Source organism: Hyaena hyaena, unplaced genomic scaffold, assembly GCF_003009895.1.
Source record: "Hyaena hyaena isolate Hyena2069 unplaced genomic scaffold, ASM300989v1 scaffold_12, whole genome shotgun sequence".
NCBI lineage: Eukaryota > Metazoa > Chordata > Mammalia > Carnivora > Hyaenidae > Hyaena > Hyaena hyaena.
The window spans coordinates 4160821-4178024 of NW_024080644.1; the positions used below are offsets into that span (position 1 = coordinate 4160821).

The 17204-nt window shown below is 44.6% G+C and overlaps 2 protein-coding genes across 2 annotated transcripts in view; one reads left to right on the forward strand and one right to left on the reverse strand.

The window, feature by feature from the left end:
• TSPAN7 (tetraspanin 7) overlaps nt 1-17204 on the reverse strand; it is a 126934-nt gene that overhangs the window by 42090 nt on the left and 67640 nt on the right. The gene's annotated exons all lie outside the window — the stretch shown is intronic.
• LOC120248115 (proteasome subunit alpha type-2-like) lies at nt 6063-6778 on the forward strand. Its single transcript, XM_039256353.1, has one exon. The coding sequence runs from the start codon at nt 6071-6073 to the stop codon at nt 6773-6775; it is 705 nt and encodes a 234-aa protein (XP_039112284.1). The 5' UTR covers nt 6063-6070; the 3' UTR covers nt 6776-6778.

The window sequence follows — 17204 nt, forward strand, 5'->3', positions numbered from 1 at the left end:
AGTAGTGGTCACTGTGAACACGCTTTCTCCGAGTGCACCCACATCTCTCATTTCGGGTCTGACGTCTCTGTTGAGAACCCGTTTCACACACACGAGCCCTCCCAGGACGCTACTCTATTGCACCACCACCCTCAGGGAAAGGGTAAAAGCAAATGCCATCTCCACAATTTCCCAGAGCCATATATGTTAATTTGTAGGAGCCCAACTGCCAAACACAACTTACTACTCAAAGCCACGGCCCCATCCCACTTGGCCCCCAAACCCTGCAGCTTCTTCTGTCTTTAGTGAACATGGACTACAAATGATCTTAGAGCAAAACCTCTGTGGTCCTGTGTCTGTGCTCTTTACAAGAAGACTTTTCCCCAAAGTTCTTTTTTTTTTAAATTTTTTAAACATTTATTTTTGAAAGAGAGAGAGAACAGGAGAGAGAGAGAGAGAGAGAGAGAGAGAGAGAACAAGCAGGGGAGGGACAGAGAGAGAGGGAGACACAGAATCCAAAGCAGGCTTCAGGCTCGGAACTGTCAGCATAGAGGCTGACACGGGGCTCAAACCCATGAACTGTGAGATCCTGAGCTGAAGTTGGATGCTCAACCGACTGAGCCACCCAGGCGCCCCTTCCCCAAAGTTCTGATATCTTGACAGGCTTCATTAGAAATTGTGCCAACTATTACTGGATTCAAAACCAGACGTGTACGTCTGTTTGACCAATAGAAATCTGGAACTTCCAGGTCAGCAACTCACTGCCAAGTGATTGCCAAGAAGTACTCGAAGTTTCACATAAGTTGGGCGGACACCAAGAAAACAACCCTGTGCTTCCAACTTCTTCCCATGTTCCATGGCTCTGATTTACTTTTCGTAAGGTTGATGACTGGTTTAAATAGATAATATGTCTAATGTACTCAGCAGTCATTCAGGCTTGGTAAGCGGGAAATGTTAAACAAAAACTGTGGTTATCCCATTGCTATTTTATGATGAATACTGTTATTATTAAGCTCTTCCAAGTATTTCCACAGCCATGAATGCTACCAAGAATCTGTACTGCCCAGAATCCTTTTATGTTCTGAATTGCCTCTTGGGAGAGTCACTGCGTCTGTGAAGCATCTAGACCGTTATGAATCCAGAGGTCTGTGCCGGCGTTTAGAAAAATTAAGCATACTTTCTTGCAGCTAGAGGATACCCATCTTCTCACTTTCTGCACGGCCATTTCTGCCTTCTCCAGAAAAGGCTTGTTTTCACTCATTTCAGAATCCGTAATAACAAATTGTTTTAAATTGAGCTCTTGGAAGAGGCATGGGGTTTCTCGGCCCCTTCATCTGCAGCTCTGCCTTAGGGTGTGAGACCCAGCCGGGCAGCCATGGGCTCTCAGAGCAGCAGGACTGGACAGCCAGGGCTCCCAGCATGTGCCTTCCCCACCGCCAGCCACTTCGGGAGATTCCGCACATCACAGGAGCCCTGAGGGGGCTCAACCTGGTGTTGCCAGACTAGGAGTATAGATGAGTGGGGTGACATCACTGCAAATACTGAGGTCATGGCATGTCCTAAACCGCCCCCGGATGCCACATTAGAAATCATTAGAGTGAGAGGCAGGAGTCGCTGGAGGCCATGAGAAACAGGCTCAGGGTGCTCCTGGGTTAGAATAGTGGTTTCCACACCACTTGCCATCTGGGAGACCTTTGGCAAGTTACCCGTGTGTGTGCCTTCCTTCATCTGCAAAATGGGGTCAGTGATGACAGTACCCCTTGACAGGGTCGATGGGGTTACTGGATGAAGCACTTGGAATACTACCTCGTGCATCAGAAGCATTCACTCAATATTAGCTACTCTCTTCATCAGTCACTACTTACTCCACCCCGTCACAATTTTACACGTGGGAAGACTGGGGCCCAGGGAAGCAGAATATTTGCCCCAGAGCACACAGCTACTTAGAAGCAGAGCCAACTTTAGAATCCAAGTCGTTCATTCATTCATCCACACGGACTCCTTCAAAGTGTCCCTTTTAAAGGCCTCTAAGCAATTTCTACTAGAGGAGGGTGTAAAAGAGTCTCTGGGGGACACGGATGGATTTATCAGGACTGTTTATAGTGAAAACCAGTGATTTATTCTGAAATTTGAAAATTATTAAGGAAATGCAAAAGCTACAAATCAAAAGGAACACTTCTTAAATTACTGAAAAACTATGCTATGGTATATGTTTTATAAAGATGTATCGGGGGGGGAGGGGCGCCTGCCTGGCTCAGGTAGTAAAGCGTCGACTCTTGATCTCGGGGTTGTAAGTTTGAGCCCCACATCGGGTGTAGAGATTACTTAAAAAATAAAAAAATAAAACCTTCAAAAAAAAAGATTTATTTGGATATCAGTGTGCCTTCTCCCCATTCCCAGTCACTGTTGTTGGGTCACACAAGGTTGGAATAAAGAGTTAATGCCACAGAAGGCCACCAGAACAACAATGCTGCTGTTTCTTAAACTCAAGGTCAGAGGCATCAGCACTTCTCAGCAAAATGGTCCCCAAAATAGGTGACTCAGAATAATTTTAGTCTATACATCACCCTATTGAATCAAAATCTCTCTCCTGTGTGTAGTTCACTGAGGTCAGCACAGTTTGGGAAGAACAGGACTTTGGGCTCCACTAAATTACCACACTTGCTGGAGCCATCCATCCTACAGTGAGAGCACAGTTGATAGCGCTGGAGTCAGAGAATCAGAGAGCACACATGGGGTGCTATGAAGTCCAGGGAGTTAGCTAGTTGCTTTAAGAGCAAAGATACCAGCCTTTGCACTCTTCCCTCTCGTCACTATTCACTTATTACCGCCAAAGCGAAGGTGGGTTCCATTCCCTGGTTTCCCTCCTTAACCTGTGATTTGCTTTGTCTCCTTGTCACCGATTTCTTTCTTCTCATGCCCAGCTCCATCCCGACATTTTTGCTTCCCTTGGTAAGATCGGGGATACCCCAAGTTTACTAGAGGCTAAATCTCAATTCCATGTTTTAGTATTAGGTACTTTCCGCCAAGTCTCAGCAACCAGCCACGTTGCTGAAAATGTCCTCCTCCTGACCTTGTTTGCAGACTCTCTTATATCTGTTTGAACAAGCAGCTTTAACTCTATACCTCTGCTCAGACATTGTCTCCAACCTGGAAAGCACCCCTTTCGATCCTACCCAGGGTCCATTCCTCCTTTACAGTCCAACTTGGGCCATATTTTCTCCCACCTCCCTTCCACTCCAATCTGCTGTTGCAAGAACACCCACCCAGCCATAGCTCCCTGCAGCCCACCTCGTCATTTTGTGTCTTTACTCATCGTCTACATGGAAGTCTCGTGGACATTTGCAAGACCCTGTGGTGAGGACCCATTGTGCAACTTTTGTTGCCCTCTGCCCTGTCGTTTTCCAGCTGAGGTTCCTTTGCCACCACTGCCAGAGCATTGCCATGTACTGAACCTCGTGTGCACGTGTGTGTGAACTTAGTTAATCCTCGTCACAATCTTAGCTCCCATGAGGTAGATACTATTATCACTCCCCGCTTTATATATAAAGAAATGGAGGTACAGAGTGGTGAAATGAGCTGCCCAAGGGCACATAATCAGTAAGTGACAGCCAAGCTTTGAACCCAAGCAGTATCTTTCCAGTCTATAGTTTTAACTATTGCCCTCCAGCTCCCTACTCTGGTATCCATTTCCATTACATGATGACACTATATTTTAATCATTTACATGTGCACCTTCTCAGTAGAGGGAGGCTTCCTTAAAATATTTTTTAATGTTTCTTCATTTTTTGGGGGTGGAAGGGCACAGAGAGAGGGGGACACAGAATCTGAACCAGGCTCCAGGCTCTGAGATGTCAGTACAGAGCCCAATGCGGGGCTTGCACCCACAAACCGGGAGATCATGACCTGAGCCGAGGTCAGACACTTAACTGAGCCACCCAGGCGCCCTGAGAGAGGCTTCCTGAGGTCAGAGGTGGGTTCTTACTGAATGTTTTCTTCTCCGTTTTGCTACTCCAAAGCCAATTTCTCTGAGCACCCTAATGTTAAAAAGCCCACTCTGCACTTATAGTAAGGTGCTTACTCTTTCTTTATTTGTTTTGTGTTTTAGGTCTGAGGTCTCCAAATAGATTATAGCTAGAAGGTAGAGGAAACCTCCCGGCCTTTTCTGGGCCTGACAGAGTACCCAGCACAGTGATGAGCACCGTGTGATTGTCGTATAAACACCCATCACAAGACTGAGTAGCGTTTTCCCTCATGAGGATATTGTCCGCTTCCCCTTATTCAACATCATTCTGCTGACTTCTTCAATTTGTCAGGGTCACCCTGAATCCTAAGTTTAGATCTGAGAGGTCCTAGCCACAGCTGCCCAAAGTAATGGTCCCTTTACCCTTAAGATGTATTCCCTTTAATCCCTAGCAATCACGGTGGACAGGGTTGAAGACAGTTACAAATTCACTCTTGCAAAACAAATGCACACACTACAGCATGCCAGAGACAGAACAAAGGAAACTGCTAATGGCTTTCAGGGGGAAAAAAAATGCGCCAAACATCTACTCTAATAGGCGGAGGACTCTTCAGACCTAATGGAAATCAGTAATTTACACTTTGTGATGAAAATTGAGTGGCAGTAGCAGCAATAAGTGGAGGCCTGTGGGGACAGACCTTCCAAATCCCAGGGTAGAATGGTAAGAGGGCTTTCCAAAAGACTAGAAGGAGATGAACCAGTTTTGAAAAAGCATTTCTTTTCGGTTCCCTTTTTAAGCCCTTCCCCCCTTTTGCATCTGACCTCTGCCACTTTTGATCTGAGCCTCAACCTTTGACCTGTAAAATGAAGACAGTATCTGTGCCATGGATGGGGACAAAATGGAAATCACTGCGGAAGCAAGTGGGAAAGTGCTCTGAAAGGTACAGCAAGGGAATGGCATCACAGAGAGATGGTTTTTGGCCTCCTTCCCTCGGAGCCAAGTCTGCCAAAGTCGCCGTAGAGATAAAAGGAAGCCAGAACGTGGGTTCGACAAGTTGAGAAGGAAGTGTGTGCTTTTACAGGGACAGTTGCACCTCTAGTTTCATATAATTTTCCTTGTTCTTCAACTCCAAACAAACATCTAGAAGGAACAAGCCTTCACTTGAGAAAGTTCAAAGCCTCTCTCTTCAGAACTACAGACAGGAGAAGTACTTGAGAGAGGCGACCAGCGCTATGCATCAATCGGGCTGCAAGCATATTTTGGACTTCTCACCGGGAGGCCGGGCTTCTTCTCCAAGGCCAAGAATTCACACACAAATCCTCTAGCGAAGACTGATAGACTGATCCGCAGACCCCAGCTCCCCTGACTACCTAACCTTGGGTGTGACCTTGGGCAAAGCCTCCCTTATCTCATGTGTCAAATGGGGACAACATACTTATCTCGTGGAGGTGTGGTCAGGATTAAATGAAATAGAACTAAAGTGCCTAGTTGTAGCGCCTAAACTTGGAAAGTGCTGGATAAATGTATCGCTTACCAGTGTTGCTCACAGGCACAGGTCTCCTACTTAAGTAATTTGAGATGCATGAGATGTGATCTTGCTCTAATCTCTCCTTCCCCTGTAAATGTCAGAGTCCCTGAAATTTCACTTTAAAAGGTAGATTTTATAGTTTAATTTTAACATTTTGAGAGAGAAAAGTACCCTTAACAGGCAATAAAAGAGCCATTCATCTCCAAGTGTGAGTGATTTGATCAAGTCAGCCTTGGTGAGAGGAGGGGAGAGCTTGTTCAGGAGACACTAATTGGAAGAGTAGCTCTCTTATCCCACCTAGAAAATTCCAGGGCTGCTCCCTGAACAAATGTTGTGTACAAAGAACTTTGGGGCATGGTGGGCATGGGTTCCAATTCAAGCATTATCAGACAGGGAGTGGTGTAACTTTGAGCACCACCTTCCTGAGCCTGTTTCCATACCTGCCTGGAATTGCCACTTTGTTCCCATCTTTTGCTGTTGTGCTATTTATGGGTTTTCAACAGGGTTGGGGAAGAAGCCAAGAGTAGAAACGTGTTGAATGTGGAGTCCAGCACACAGCAGCGGCTCAAGAAGCAGTAGTTTCCCACTCCGGGGAAAGATGGCGGAGCGTGGTTACAGCTTTTCGCTGACCACTTTCAGCCCATCTGGTAAACTTGTCCAGATTGAATATGCTTTGGCTGCTGTAGCTGGAGAAGCCCCTTCAGTGGGAATTAAAGCTGCAAATGGTGTGGTATTAGCAACCGAGAAGAAACAGAAATCCATTCTGTATGACGAGCGAAGTGTACACAAAGTGGAACCAAACACCAAGCATATAGGCTTGGTGTATAACGGCATGGGCCCAGATTACAGAGTGCTTGTGCACAGAGCTCGAAAACTAGCTCAGCAATACTATCTCGTGTACCAAGAACCCATTCCCACAGCTCAACTGGTACAGAGAGTAGCTTCTGTGATGCAAGAATATACTCAGTCAGGTGGTGATCGACCATTTGGAGTTTCTTTACTAATTTGTGGTTGGAATGAGAGGCGACCGTATTTATTTCAGTCAGATCCATCTGGAGCTTACTTTGCGTGGAAAGCCACAGCAATGGGAAAGAACTATGTGAATGGGAAGACTTTCTTGGAAAAAAGATATAATGAAGACCTGGAACTTGAAGATGCCATTCATACAGCCATATTAACCCTAAAGGAAAGCTTTGAAGGGCAGATGACAGAAGACAACATTGAGGTTGGAATCTGCAATGAAGCCGGATTCAGGAGGCTTACTCCAACTGAAGTTAAGGATTACTTGGCTGCAATAGCATGATAACGAAGGGACTGGAAAATCCGAAATTTCAAATAATCCCTCTACTTAAACATGTTTAAAGTATGTTTTATTTTGCAGACTTTTTGTATACCTATTTCTACATGGTTTAATGGACAGATGTTTTAAAAAAGACAAAAAAAAAAAAAAAAAAACTGTTAAATCCAAAAAAAAAAAAAAAAAAAAAGAAGCAGTAGTTTCCCTCCCCTGCAAGGAAGGCACCCTAGACATCCAATCCTGGCAAACCAACTTTCGATTACCTTAAGACTTTTAAAATGCAATGTGAGCCCAATTTTGATACCAGCATACTTTTAAACCTACTTCTGTTCCTCCTGGCTTCCTCTCTGTCCCCTTTCAAAACTCACGAAGGCATGTAACAGTGAAAAATGGAGCAGATCTCTTGTAAGATAAAAGCTGTTGGCGTTGCTTGTGTCCATATTTTCAAAAAGCCTATCCTGGTCATGGCTGAAGATTCTAAAAGAATCACGCTGGCACATAGTCACAATCAGAAAATACATGATCCTCATTTAAGATTCCTTCATAGTGCTTACCATGAGAGTGAAGGAAAATCTTATCCCTCAAGGTCAAGAACCGTTGCTCAGAGATGAGGGAAAGGTTGAGCCTGAACTTGAAATTGCCAAAGCAGACCTCACTGATGAAGACAGCAGGTCCCCCCTCACCAAAACCAAAGAAGTAGCAAGACAACCATCCATTGAGAATTGCAATCCAAGGACAGGTAATATTCCCATCTGACAACAATAAACCAATATGCAGCAGAACGGGACATGCCGCAGAGGAACAACCATGTACCACGTGGGTACAGGGGACAAGAAATCACTTCGCACCAGGAGAAGCAAAAGGGGCTTCCAGAAAGTTAACGTTCAGACTAGGGCCTGCCAGATGGAACAGATTCTGATGGCTTGGAATGGGCAGGAGGGAATACACAATCACCAAACAAGACAGTATGGCAAGGTGAGGGCCGGGCTCGTGGTCTGGGCTCACTGGTAGCGCTTCTCCACCGCTCAGGTGTGTGACCTTGGCTAAGTGACTTAACTTCCTTAACACCCAGTTTTCTTCTCGGTAAAAGGGGGATGACGACAGCCACCTGGGAGGGTAAGCTGCTCGGAGAAGACAGAGTAAACCATAATCCCTTAGGTCCATGCCTAACAATCAGCACCCAATAAACTGGGGCTGCTACCATTCTACCCTCATTCTCCTTCTAAAGACTAAATAAATATGCCTTTAAAGGGACTTTCTAGATGTGGCTCAGAGGAGCTTGCTAGAACAATTCCTTTCCACATGCCATAGGTTAGAGGCTGAGGGTGTTGTGTAGACAGTTAAATGCATTCTCCACACATATCAGGACACCCCACCCCCACCTATTAAAGCATGAAAATGCTAGGTACTAAAACCTGCCCATTCTCTGGAGCCGGCCTCCAATTTCTGTCCACTTTAAACTCCTAGATCTAGGGGCACCTGGGTGTCTCAGTCGGTTGAGTGTCTGACTCTTGATTTTGGCTCAGGTCATGGGATCGAGCCCCATGTCGGGCTCCACGTTTAGCGGGGAGCCTGCTTAAGATTCATTCTCTCTCTCTCTCTCTCCATCCCCCTCTCCCACCTGCACACCTCCTCTCTCTCAAAAAAAGAAAGAAAAATAAACTAGAGAGATCTAGCTCTAGAGAGACTAGATCTAGAGAGACGGATCAATGAACCAAAATGCTTAGCAAGCATCATGCTGAGGTTCAGTGAGTTTTCTTGTCAACTGACCATTAATACAAAACGGATTCATTTTAACTCATAAGGAAATCTTAAGTCCATGAGTATATCCTTTGCTTCAGAAAGTGCACTGTGGTCATGATGACTGAAGACCTAGCAGCGCCTCAGGTCCACCATATCAGTAAGGAGGAAGCCCCACAACTGAGGCTCAGCAGAGCAGGAGCTGGGCCAGCTGCAAAAGCCAGCTGACGGGAGGGAGCAGGAGGCGACATGAGACCAAGATGGTGGGACACCTAAGTCAGGGCTTCACACGTAAACACAATCAATCTACACAAGGAAAAAGGTTTATACCAAGACACCGTATATGCATCTTATTTTTTTTTGTTTGTTTATCTATTTTGAGAAAGAGATGGTATGTGTGTGTGCGAGCAGGGGAGGGGCTGACACAGAGAGAGAGAGAGAGACAGAGAGAGAGAGAGACAGAGAGAGAGAGAGAGAGAATCCTAAGTAGGCTCTGCACTGTCAGCACAGAGCCTGATGCAGGGCTCAATCCCATGAATTATGAGATCATGACCTGAGCCAAGATCAAGAGTCAGCTTCTCGACTGACTCAGTCACCCTGGTGCCCCAACCCTGTATACACAATTTAAATGACAGTGTCTCAAAGCAATGCTCGCTCTTGCTACGAGCACACATGCTGATGTTTTCTCCTCCAGTGAAAAGCATTTTTATAGGTAGCACTTAGATTGCCCCCCGGAGAGGCTGCTTTGTGGTTTTGGAAAGAGAGCACCACGTAGAGAGAAGGAGAGAAGTCAATATAATTTCAATTAAAAAAAAAAGTGGACAGAAGGTTAAAGGCTGCAGCATTTTGCCAGAACTGGGGAGTGGGTGGGGTGGGGAGGGAGATGCAGCTCTAGGGAGTTGCCATTTCTTCCCCGCTCACAGAGGTGGCCGGGGACCCATGCCATGCCCTGTAGAGTCGGGCACACAGTGGGGAATCCTTCACACTATCCTTCAACAAGCCAGTCAAGGGTGAGTGGCCCCGAGGGACTGTCTGCAGGCTCCAGGTCTGATGTGACTGCCAACCAGCCCTCCTGGGACTGAGGCAATCTGTTACCTCTTGAGGGGCCTACGGTGTACCCTAATCTTGACACTGCCTGTGGTTCACAATAAACCAAAAATCGATGCAACATGAAATCTTTTTTTTTTTTTTTTGCATCAGTCAACCATCACAAATGTCTATGGGGACCCCAAGCACCCCAGAGGCGCTTCTCCACAAAGAAGCTTCTATCACTGAGGAGCCTACTATGTCGCCGGCCACCTGTGTGGCACAGCGGTGTCATCCAGGGAAAATAAACTCCTTGCAGCTAGAGAAAACCATTGGCAGCCATCCGTGCTGGCAAATTGCTGTGCGCACGTGCACGCGGAAAGATTTCCTATCAGCAGGGGCTTGCTCTCCTGTGGGGAGAGATGGCCGTGTTTCAAGAGGTACCGGGAAGGAAAAAATGAGTTCAGCATCCCCCACAATAACTAAGCAACACAGGAAGGAAAACAATTGCCGCTGAACCAGGCCACTCAAGGGGCTCAGTATGGAACTGAAGCGATGACTGTCATGACTTTTCTAAGCCCGGGATCAAAGACACAAGATTATCTATCTCTTAGATATGGCTGTGACCTTGAATATGTAAAACAGAAGTCAACTGGGGAAGGATTCTTACAGGAAGCACATCTGTGCCATGGTACGCAAGGTTAAGGCAACATCAGAATAGCTGTATTCACAGGAATTCACAGGTCATATGAATTAAAAACAGCACTTTCGGAATTCTGCAGGAAGGAAATCTGCTTGTGAGAATACCCACAGGCCGATCTGCAGGATACCAAAAGCAGCAGTAAGCTGAACTCCTACCAGGAGGCAGGAACTTCCAGTGTGGCCAGCTAAGGCAAAACCTCCCAGCAAGTCAGGATGCAGGGATTATGAAGGGATAATTTCTCACAGCCACACGCTTTGTGACACCTTGGCAACTTGCCCTATGGTGTCTCTTCAATAGGACAACGGTTTTATTGGAGAAAGGACTGGAAGACAAAATCCTCGCCCGGTCCTCATACTGACTGCTAGTCATGGGGGGCACAGGCCCGTGGCTCCCTGGGTCAGCCCATCCCACCAGGCGCCTCACAGCTGTCTTCTATGCTTGGTGTCATCTGTTTCGCTTCTGCTCAACATGACGGCATTGGGGCTGGGTTCCAACTTTTTCCATGATCTACTCTTTGTTCTGACTCTCATCCAAAAAATACCTCGGGGATTTGCTTAGCGCCTCGCTGCTCCTGAGTGCAAAAAGTCTGATTGTAAACAGGGACAACTGTTTGGAAAAGAGGGTGATGTGCAATTTCAAATGTTTATCTATGAGAAAAGAATGAATAAGGGTCCTTTACTCAAAGCTGAAGTAATGGTTATGAAGCAATTTGAGTCGAGGGAAAAGAAAATCATAAAAGAAACAGCTTCTGTCCTACTGCTAAGTGGTTTGTCTTACTAAAGAGTGGAGAGGGTAAGTATACTTAGCTATTCTAATCATAAATAACGAGAGGTTTTTGCACAATTTGGCCCAAATGTGGCCTGTCTTGAAGCTGGGGGACAATGCATCTAAGTCTGGCAAAAATATTTCCCCCTAATTAGCAAGTGCATGTGAATTAGTGGGACTGCCAGTAAAGAATTTCAAAAATTTTGCCTGAAAATGAATAATTGAATCCTCTGCTAGAAGTAGGAAGTCTGCAATGAACCTCACATAGGGTACTATTCATAAACTGAGGCCTGCATGGTACCCCCTAGAGTTTACAATGGGGTGGCCTTGCTGACCCACAGCCCACCTCCCCTGGAAGGGCCCACACAGCTGGTAGAGCAGTGTTTTAGAAAATGGGTTAGGGTTCCACTCTGTCTGCCATTTACTGATGTGGGACTTTGGGCAACTTACTTATCCTCTGCCTCAGTTTCCTTATCTGTTAAATGAAGATGATGTTACCACCTTTTCCCCCAAGACTGTACTAAGGACTAAATGAGGTAACATAGTATGGGGCATATAGTAAGTGTTCAATAAACATTAAGTAGCAGCATCAGTATTTTAGATTATTCCAAAGCTTGCTTGCTTTTTCTTCTCTTTCTGGCAAGGACATTTCTAGAAATTAAGTATCATTAGTCTTGGTCAGCAGGGAATGGGAAATGGGGCCTATTTCAGAAGCGATTTAACCAAAGACCTATATCATCTTCCTCAGGAAATGGAAATAGTACAGAAGACCCTTTGAGGACATTGCCTTGCCCCTAAAAGTCTTGGCAAAATGTAACATAAGAGTCCACAACATTTTCCTTCCTTTAAGTCATTTCAGCCTCTACTAGAAAACCCCTCCACCCAAGTTAAAGTAGAAAATTCAAACTCGGTCTGTGTGGAAAATTCAAAGTAGGGTGTGTTTCCTTGAAAATTAATTTAAAATTGATTTCATTGACTGCATTCATTAGCTCTTTTCTCTTCCAACCTTCAGAGTTCCGGGTGCAGGTGTCACTGATTTTCAGGGAGGAAAGTCACCAGCCATAGAAGTACCCCCAGATGCATGCCTGTGTAAGGCTGCTATCAAACAGGGAGAGGAAGGAGAATCTGGAATGGCACAATAAGAGTCTGCACAGAGTCCAGTAAGCAGACCCTGGGTTCCAGGAGGAGGCGGGGCTCCCCACCCGGAAGTTCACCATGGAGTCAGAATCCGGGCTTACCATCCTGCCCGGTGGGCCACATGCTGCTTCTCTCGTGGCCTGTGTCCTAGATACGTGTCCTCACGTTTGTTCATGGGGGAAGGGCTCACTTCCTGGATCCCTCCTGACCTGGCTTCTTATCAGCTTATGCACTCAGGCAGCAGAGAGGTTTAGCAACATGAGACAGCTGAGGTTCAAAGTGCTAGTTCTCGCTCCTCTGACTGAATTTCCCCATGTCCCTGGCCTCCTAGAAAGAAGTTTTATGAGGACCCTCTGGATGCCGTAAAGAGCCATGTCAATAAATGCGAGGTCCCTCATGAAGGAAAGGCACAGGCCGGGGGAAAAAGTCTGGATGCTGAGAATAAAGTCCCTAAGAAGATGGAGGGGTTGGTAATGCTGCTACCAATTCAGGGCTCTCTCCTGCCCACTTCTAGAATGCAGGCGATCTCAGAGAGAGATGGAATAGAGGCAGGGGCCGGGTCAGGTGAACTGGATGGGGATCTACTGGGTGAAACGCAGAAACAGGGGGGTCACAGCCTTAACAGGGGAACAAGGTGAGTGCCAGGTCCCAGAGACACTGGTTCTATTTTAAATCCTCTTAACACCGATCTTCAAAATGATATCAACAAATCGTTTTCAAACTCCTACAATTATTCACATATGCACATGAGCTGTGGAATGATAGAGGAGTGCTAGGTGGTGGTTATTTTCTAACGCCTTATCCAGGTCTGTTGGAGCTTTTAGATTCTAAGGGCATGTGCCCTTTTCCTCGCCCTCAGCCCTTCCTATACCCCAGAAGCCTTTGCATCAGCTAGCAGGTTTCAAGGAGTTTTCTGTCAGTTACTTCTTTGCATTGGGAACATCTATATACATACTTAATAGGCAAATCAACTTGAATTCAAAGGGAGAATGACTGATTCTAAAAACTTTCATTTGTATATTTTCAAGTATTAACCACCGGGAACTAGGGTAACAGCGTATCTTACATCAATCTTTCACTAATATGAAAGAGCTAGATCTGCCATAGGCATCTAGCAATCGTCTCAAATATAATAAAATTTGAGGGCGGGACTTAGTTAACAAAATGTTAGAGAAAATAAAATTAGCAAATTGGTGGACATCATCGAAGAACCCAATATAAGAGACTGTTAAAGTGATAAGCATTTTGAAAGCAAAACACATTGCCTTATACCACATCGCCTAAGACTACTTGGTGCGGTTGTCTGCTTCCCATCTCTAGAGGTCCACGGAAGAGTAGAAGAGACTTCTGCTGTCAAAAAACAAAAACAAACACAAAAACAAAAATAAAGACTGGACCAAATGACCTTTGGTCTTCTTTCCCCATATGACTGCACACCCTCCCAAGGTTTACAGCTTCTCTCTCTTCCTCTTTACTGGTTAATGCTCTGGTTTGTGTTCCTGAGTACTAGAAGAAAAAAAATTCTCATTAACAGTGATGACAACAATGAACTCACCACTCAATAGTCAAGCCGTAAGTGTTTCTCTGAAGCCATTTTGTAGATAGTCACATGTGAGACACTAGGAAGAAATACCTTCCCGACGGTACAATGTTGACGGATGATGCTCAACAAATAAGTTCAGCATTAAGTCATGAAATCAAACTGGACTTCAACTTTTTCCAAGATTAATTAAATGCCAGAAGGCCAACCATTTCAAACCTTCACTTCCATTTGCCTGCTGGCAACCAGAAAGGGACTCTTGATGTTAGAGTAGCTCAACAGAATGAGTAGCTTAAATTAACTCTGGTTCCGTTTATTAACACAAATCTCTTTGCCCCTAGCTCAAACTTAATATTTTAATGATTCTGCTTTTTAGAATATCTTGGACAGAGTTGCTCAGAAATAAAATGTTCTTAAAAAGGTTAATAACCAGTGATTTTGGAGGTGAGTACAAGAGAGTTTTATGCAACCCGAACAAATAAATACTAACACAGGATCCTACAACTCTGTCCAGTGGAATGTTACCAATTAGCATCGTTATTGCTACAGATGCAAAATGAAGACCAATTGTCCGGGGCAACTCCAGAATGCCATTCTGTTGAAACTTAAATGGCATTAGCACAATTAGAAGGTGAGCAGTTTATACCAATTAAGGCAGGTGTAATTTTAGAACCAATCCACTAGAGAATGTTCTCTAAATGATGTGTCTTTTCTGGAGTTTAACACAGTCACAAGACCTACAAAAAAGCCTTTGGAAGCTTTATACCTGTTGAAAGTACTGCCTTGGGGAAATAATGTCACAACATGAAAGCTGAGAATCTAAGTACGTGTGTCCAATTTGACACTAAGGTATAATAGATCACAGAGCCAAGGAGCAACTGCTCTTTCTTCTATCCACGTCTCCCAAATTAGGGGAGCAATAGATGTCTTGAAACAGTAGCAATTATTCCATTTTAAACCTGGGATTCTGGGTGGCTCAGTCGGTTAAGCGTCCGACTTTGGCTTAGGTCATGATCTCACAGTTCGTGGGTTCAAGTCCCGCATCAGGCTCTGTGCTGACAGCTCAGAGCCTGGAGCCTGTTTTGGACTCTGTGTCTCCCTCTCTCTGACCCTCCCCTGCTCACATTGTCTCTCTCTCTCTCAGAAATTTAAAAAAAAAAAACAACCACATCAAAACAGTGAGGCAATGCTTATTCAAAGGGTCTCTATGCAAATAGGCGGGGACCTGAAATTCCCGAAAGGACTATGGCGATTCAAAGACACATCCGTGCTACCAGTTTTTTCTCTGTACTTACGAGTCTGTTTTTGTTCGTTCATTTGTCTTGTGTTTTAGATTCCACATATAAGTGAAATCATATGGTATCTGTCTTTCTCTGACTTATTTCACTTACCATTATACCCTCTAGGTCAATCCATGTTGTTGCAAATGACAAGATAGCATCTTTTTTATGGCTGAGTAATATTTCACTCTGTGTGTGTGTGTGTGTGTGTGTGTGTGTGTTCCTTTTTATGCATGCACGCACACACACACACATACATACACCACAGGGTTCTGGGTGGGTAAAATAGCTGAAGGGAATTAAGAGGTACAGACTTCCAGCTATAAAGTAAATAAGTCACAGGGATGTAAACTACAGTGTAAGGAATACAGTCAATAATATCGCAACAACTGTGCATGGTGACCATAACTATTGTGGTGAACACTGCATAATGTATACAATTGTTGAACCACTGCACTGTGTACCTGAAACTATTATAACATTGGATGTCAGCTACACTGTAATACACACACACACACACACACACACACACAGATTCATGCCAATCATCGCCAGTTTTCCTTTAAGTTGCTCCCAAACTTGCTACCATAAAATGCACTGAGACCACCACTATTAGGATGCCAGAATAAGAAGAAAATTCATAATGGGCGTTTAAAGATAATTGGATAGAAAATATTTACTTTTAAGCTTAGTGGATTAAAAACATTAAGAAAGGTAGTTCATGTTCCAAAGCTTATTATGTCTAGGAATAATGAAGAATTCTAGCAAACCAGTCATTTATTATCCAACTTAAAGGGAGAGAAAAAAAAAAACTACCTGCCCTACTTTGTCCCCAGAGAAATGTGTAAATGGGCAACACAGGCTAAAAGGCTAGTCTTCGAGCTTTATCTAGTTCTTGGTACTCGATTTCCGCTCTTGCACTGTGCAGACGTGAACATGAGCAAGGCTCCCTTGTCATCACAGATGGGGCATTTCTGCACAACTGCAGCGCTGCGTCGCAGAAGACTTCTCAAGGTGACTCCGGAGTAAAAGCAAATCATCTGACTCTATCCTAGACCACACCAAAAAGACAGCTGTAAAAGTTGAAAGATGAAATCATAGGGATTAAAAAAGAAAGATATGCTGGCCCTGCAATGGTCTAAAAGTATTCTGTATCCATAACATATCATTACATCAGAACAGTGGAGATCTACACAAAAACTATGTGGTCCCCACTCATAAATGTGTTTCAAATCACATATGGAGGATATTTCCATATCCATAAACAGTCCCTATCTGGGCACACCAAGGTGGCATAATCCTTGCCATTAGGCCTAACTTTGAGTCTAGATGGAGGTAAATCCAGTCCTAACATGGCGAATAGAAACAGAAGCTAAAAACAAAAACAAAAACAAAACCCACCAAATCCTCTTAGAATAAGATTTCTTAGGAGAGGCCTGTTAATTTACCATTCTTTAAACTCATGGCTTATTTTCAAGAATCATTCATATAAAGATGGCTACAGACCGCTACATATTTTCTCCTCACAATGAGCACACGTTCAGCAATATATCCACATCCTAAACAGAACAGTGCGTGGCAACACTTTTTAGGCTACATGAAGGACACAACCATTTTCTAAAATGACTTGGACATTTCGGATTAGAAATAGGCATCAAATAATTGGAATGGGCACTTTAAAACCATCATTTGTTGTTCTTTCTAAATTTTGAAAATGCCTCATTTTTCTTCTCTAGCACAACCACAAGAATCCTAAGCCTTCCATAGTACAACACTGTGAGCTGGAAAGCAAACTCATTCTGGCCGCAAGCTATACAATCAGGTCAATTGCAGGGTTACCCCTCCCCCTCCCTATGCAAAAAAAAAAAAGTCAAAACCATTAGAATGAGAACGGCCTGGTTTCCAGAGTTTTATAGACAAGGCTGGAAAAGCCCTCTATCATTGTAGAATAACGAAGACTAAATTGAGCAAGGACCTGAAGGTGTAATAAGTCTGGGGGAAATGAGACGGTGAGAAGGCCACATTTCTGGAAGTCCTACGTACCATGCTAGCCATACCTCAGGACATTGGAGGCAATCGGGTAAGACAGCATTACGCGGCACCAAAGCTCTAATGCTCTTCGATATCTTCACCCTGAGTATCACACCTCCAGTTCTTTTCCACGAGAGGAAGAGACAGAGGAGGCGAGTCTTGCATCACGTACACGCAGCCACACGAACACTGCCATATGTCGCAGTCATGCTG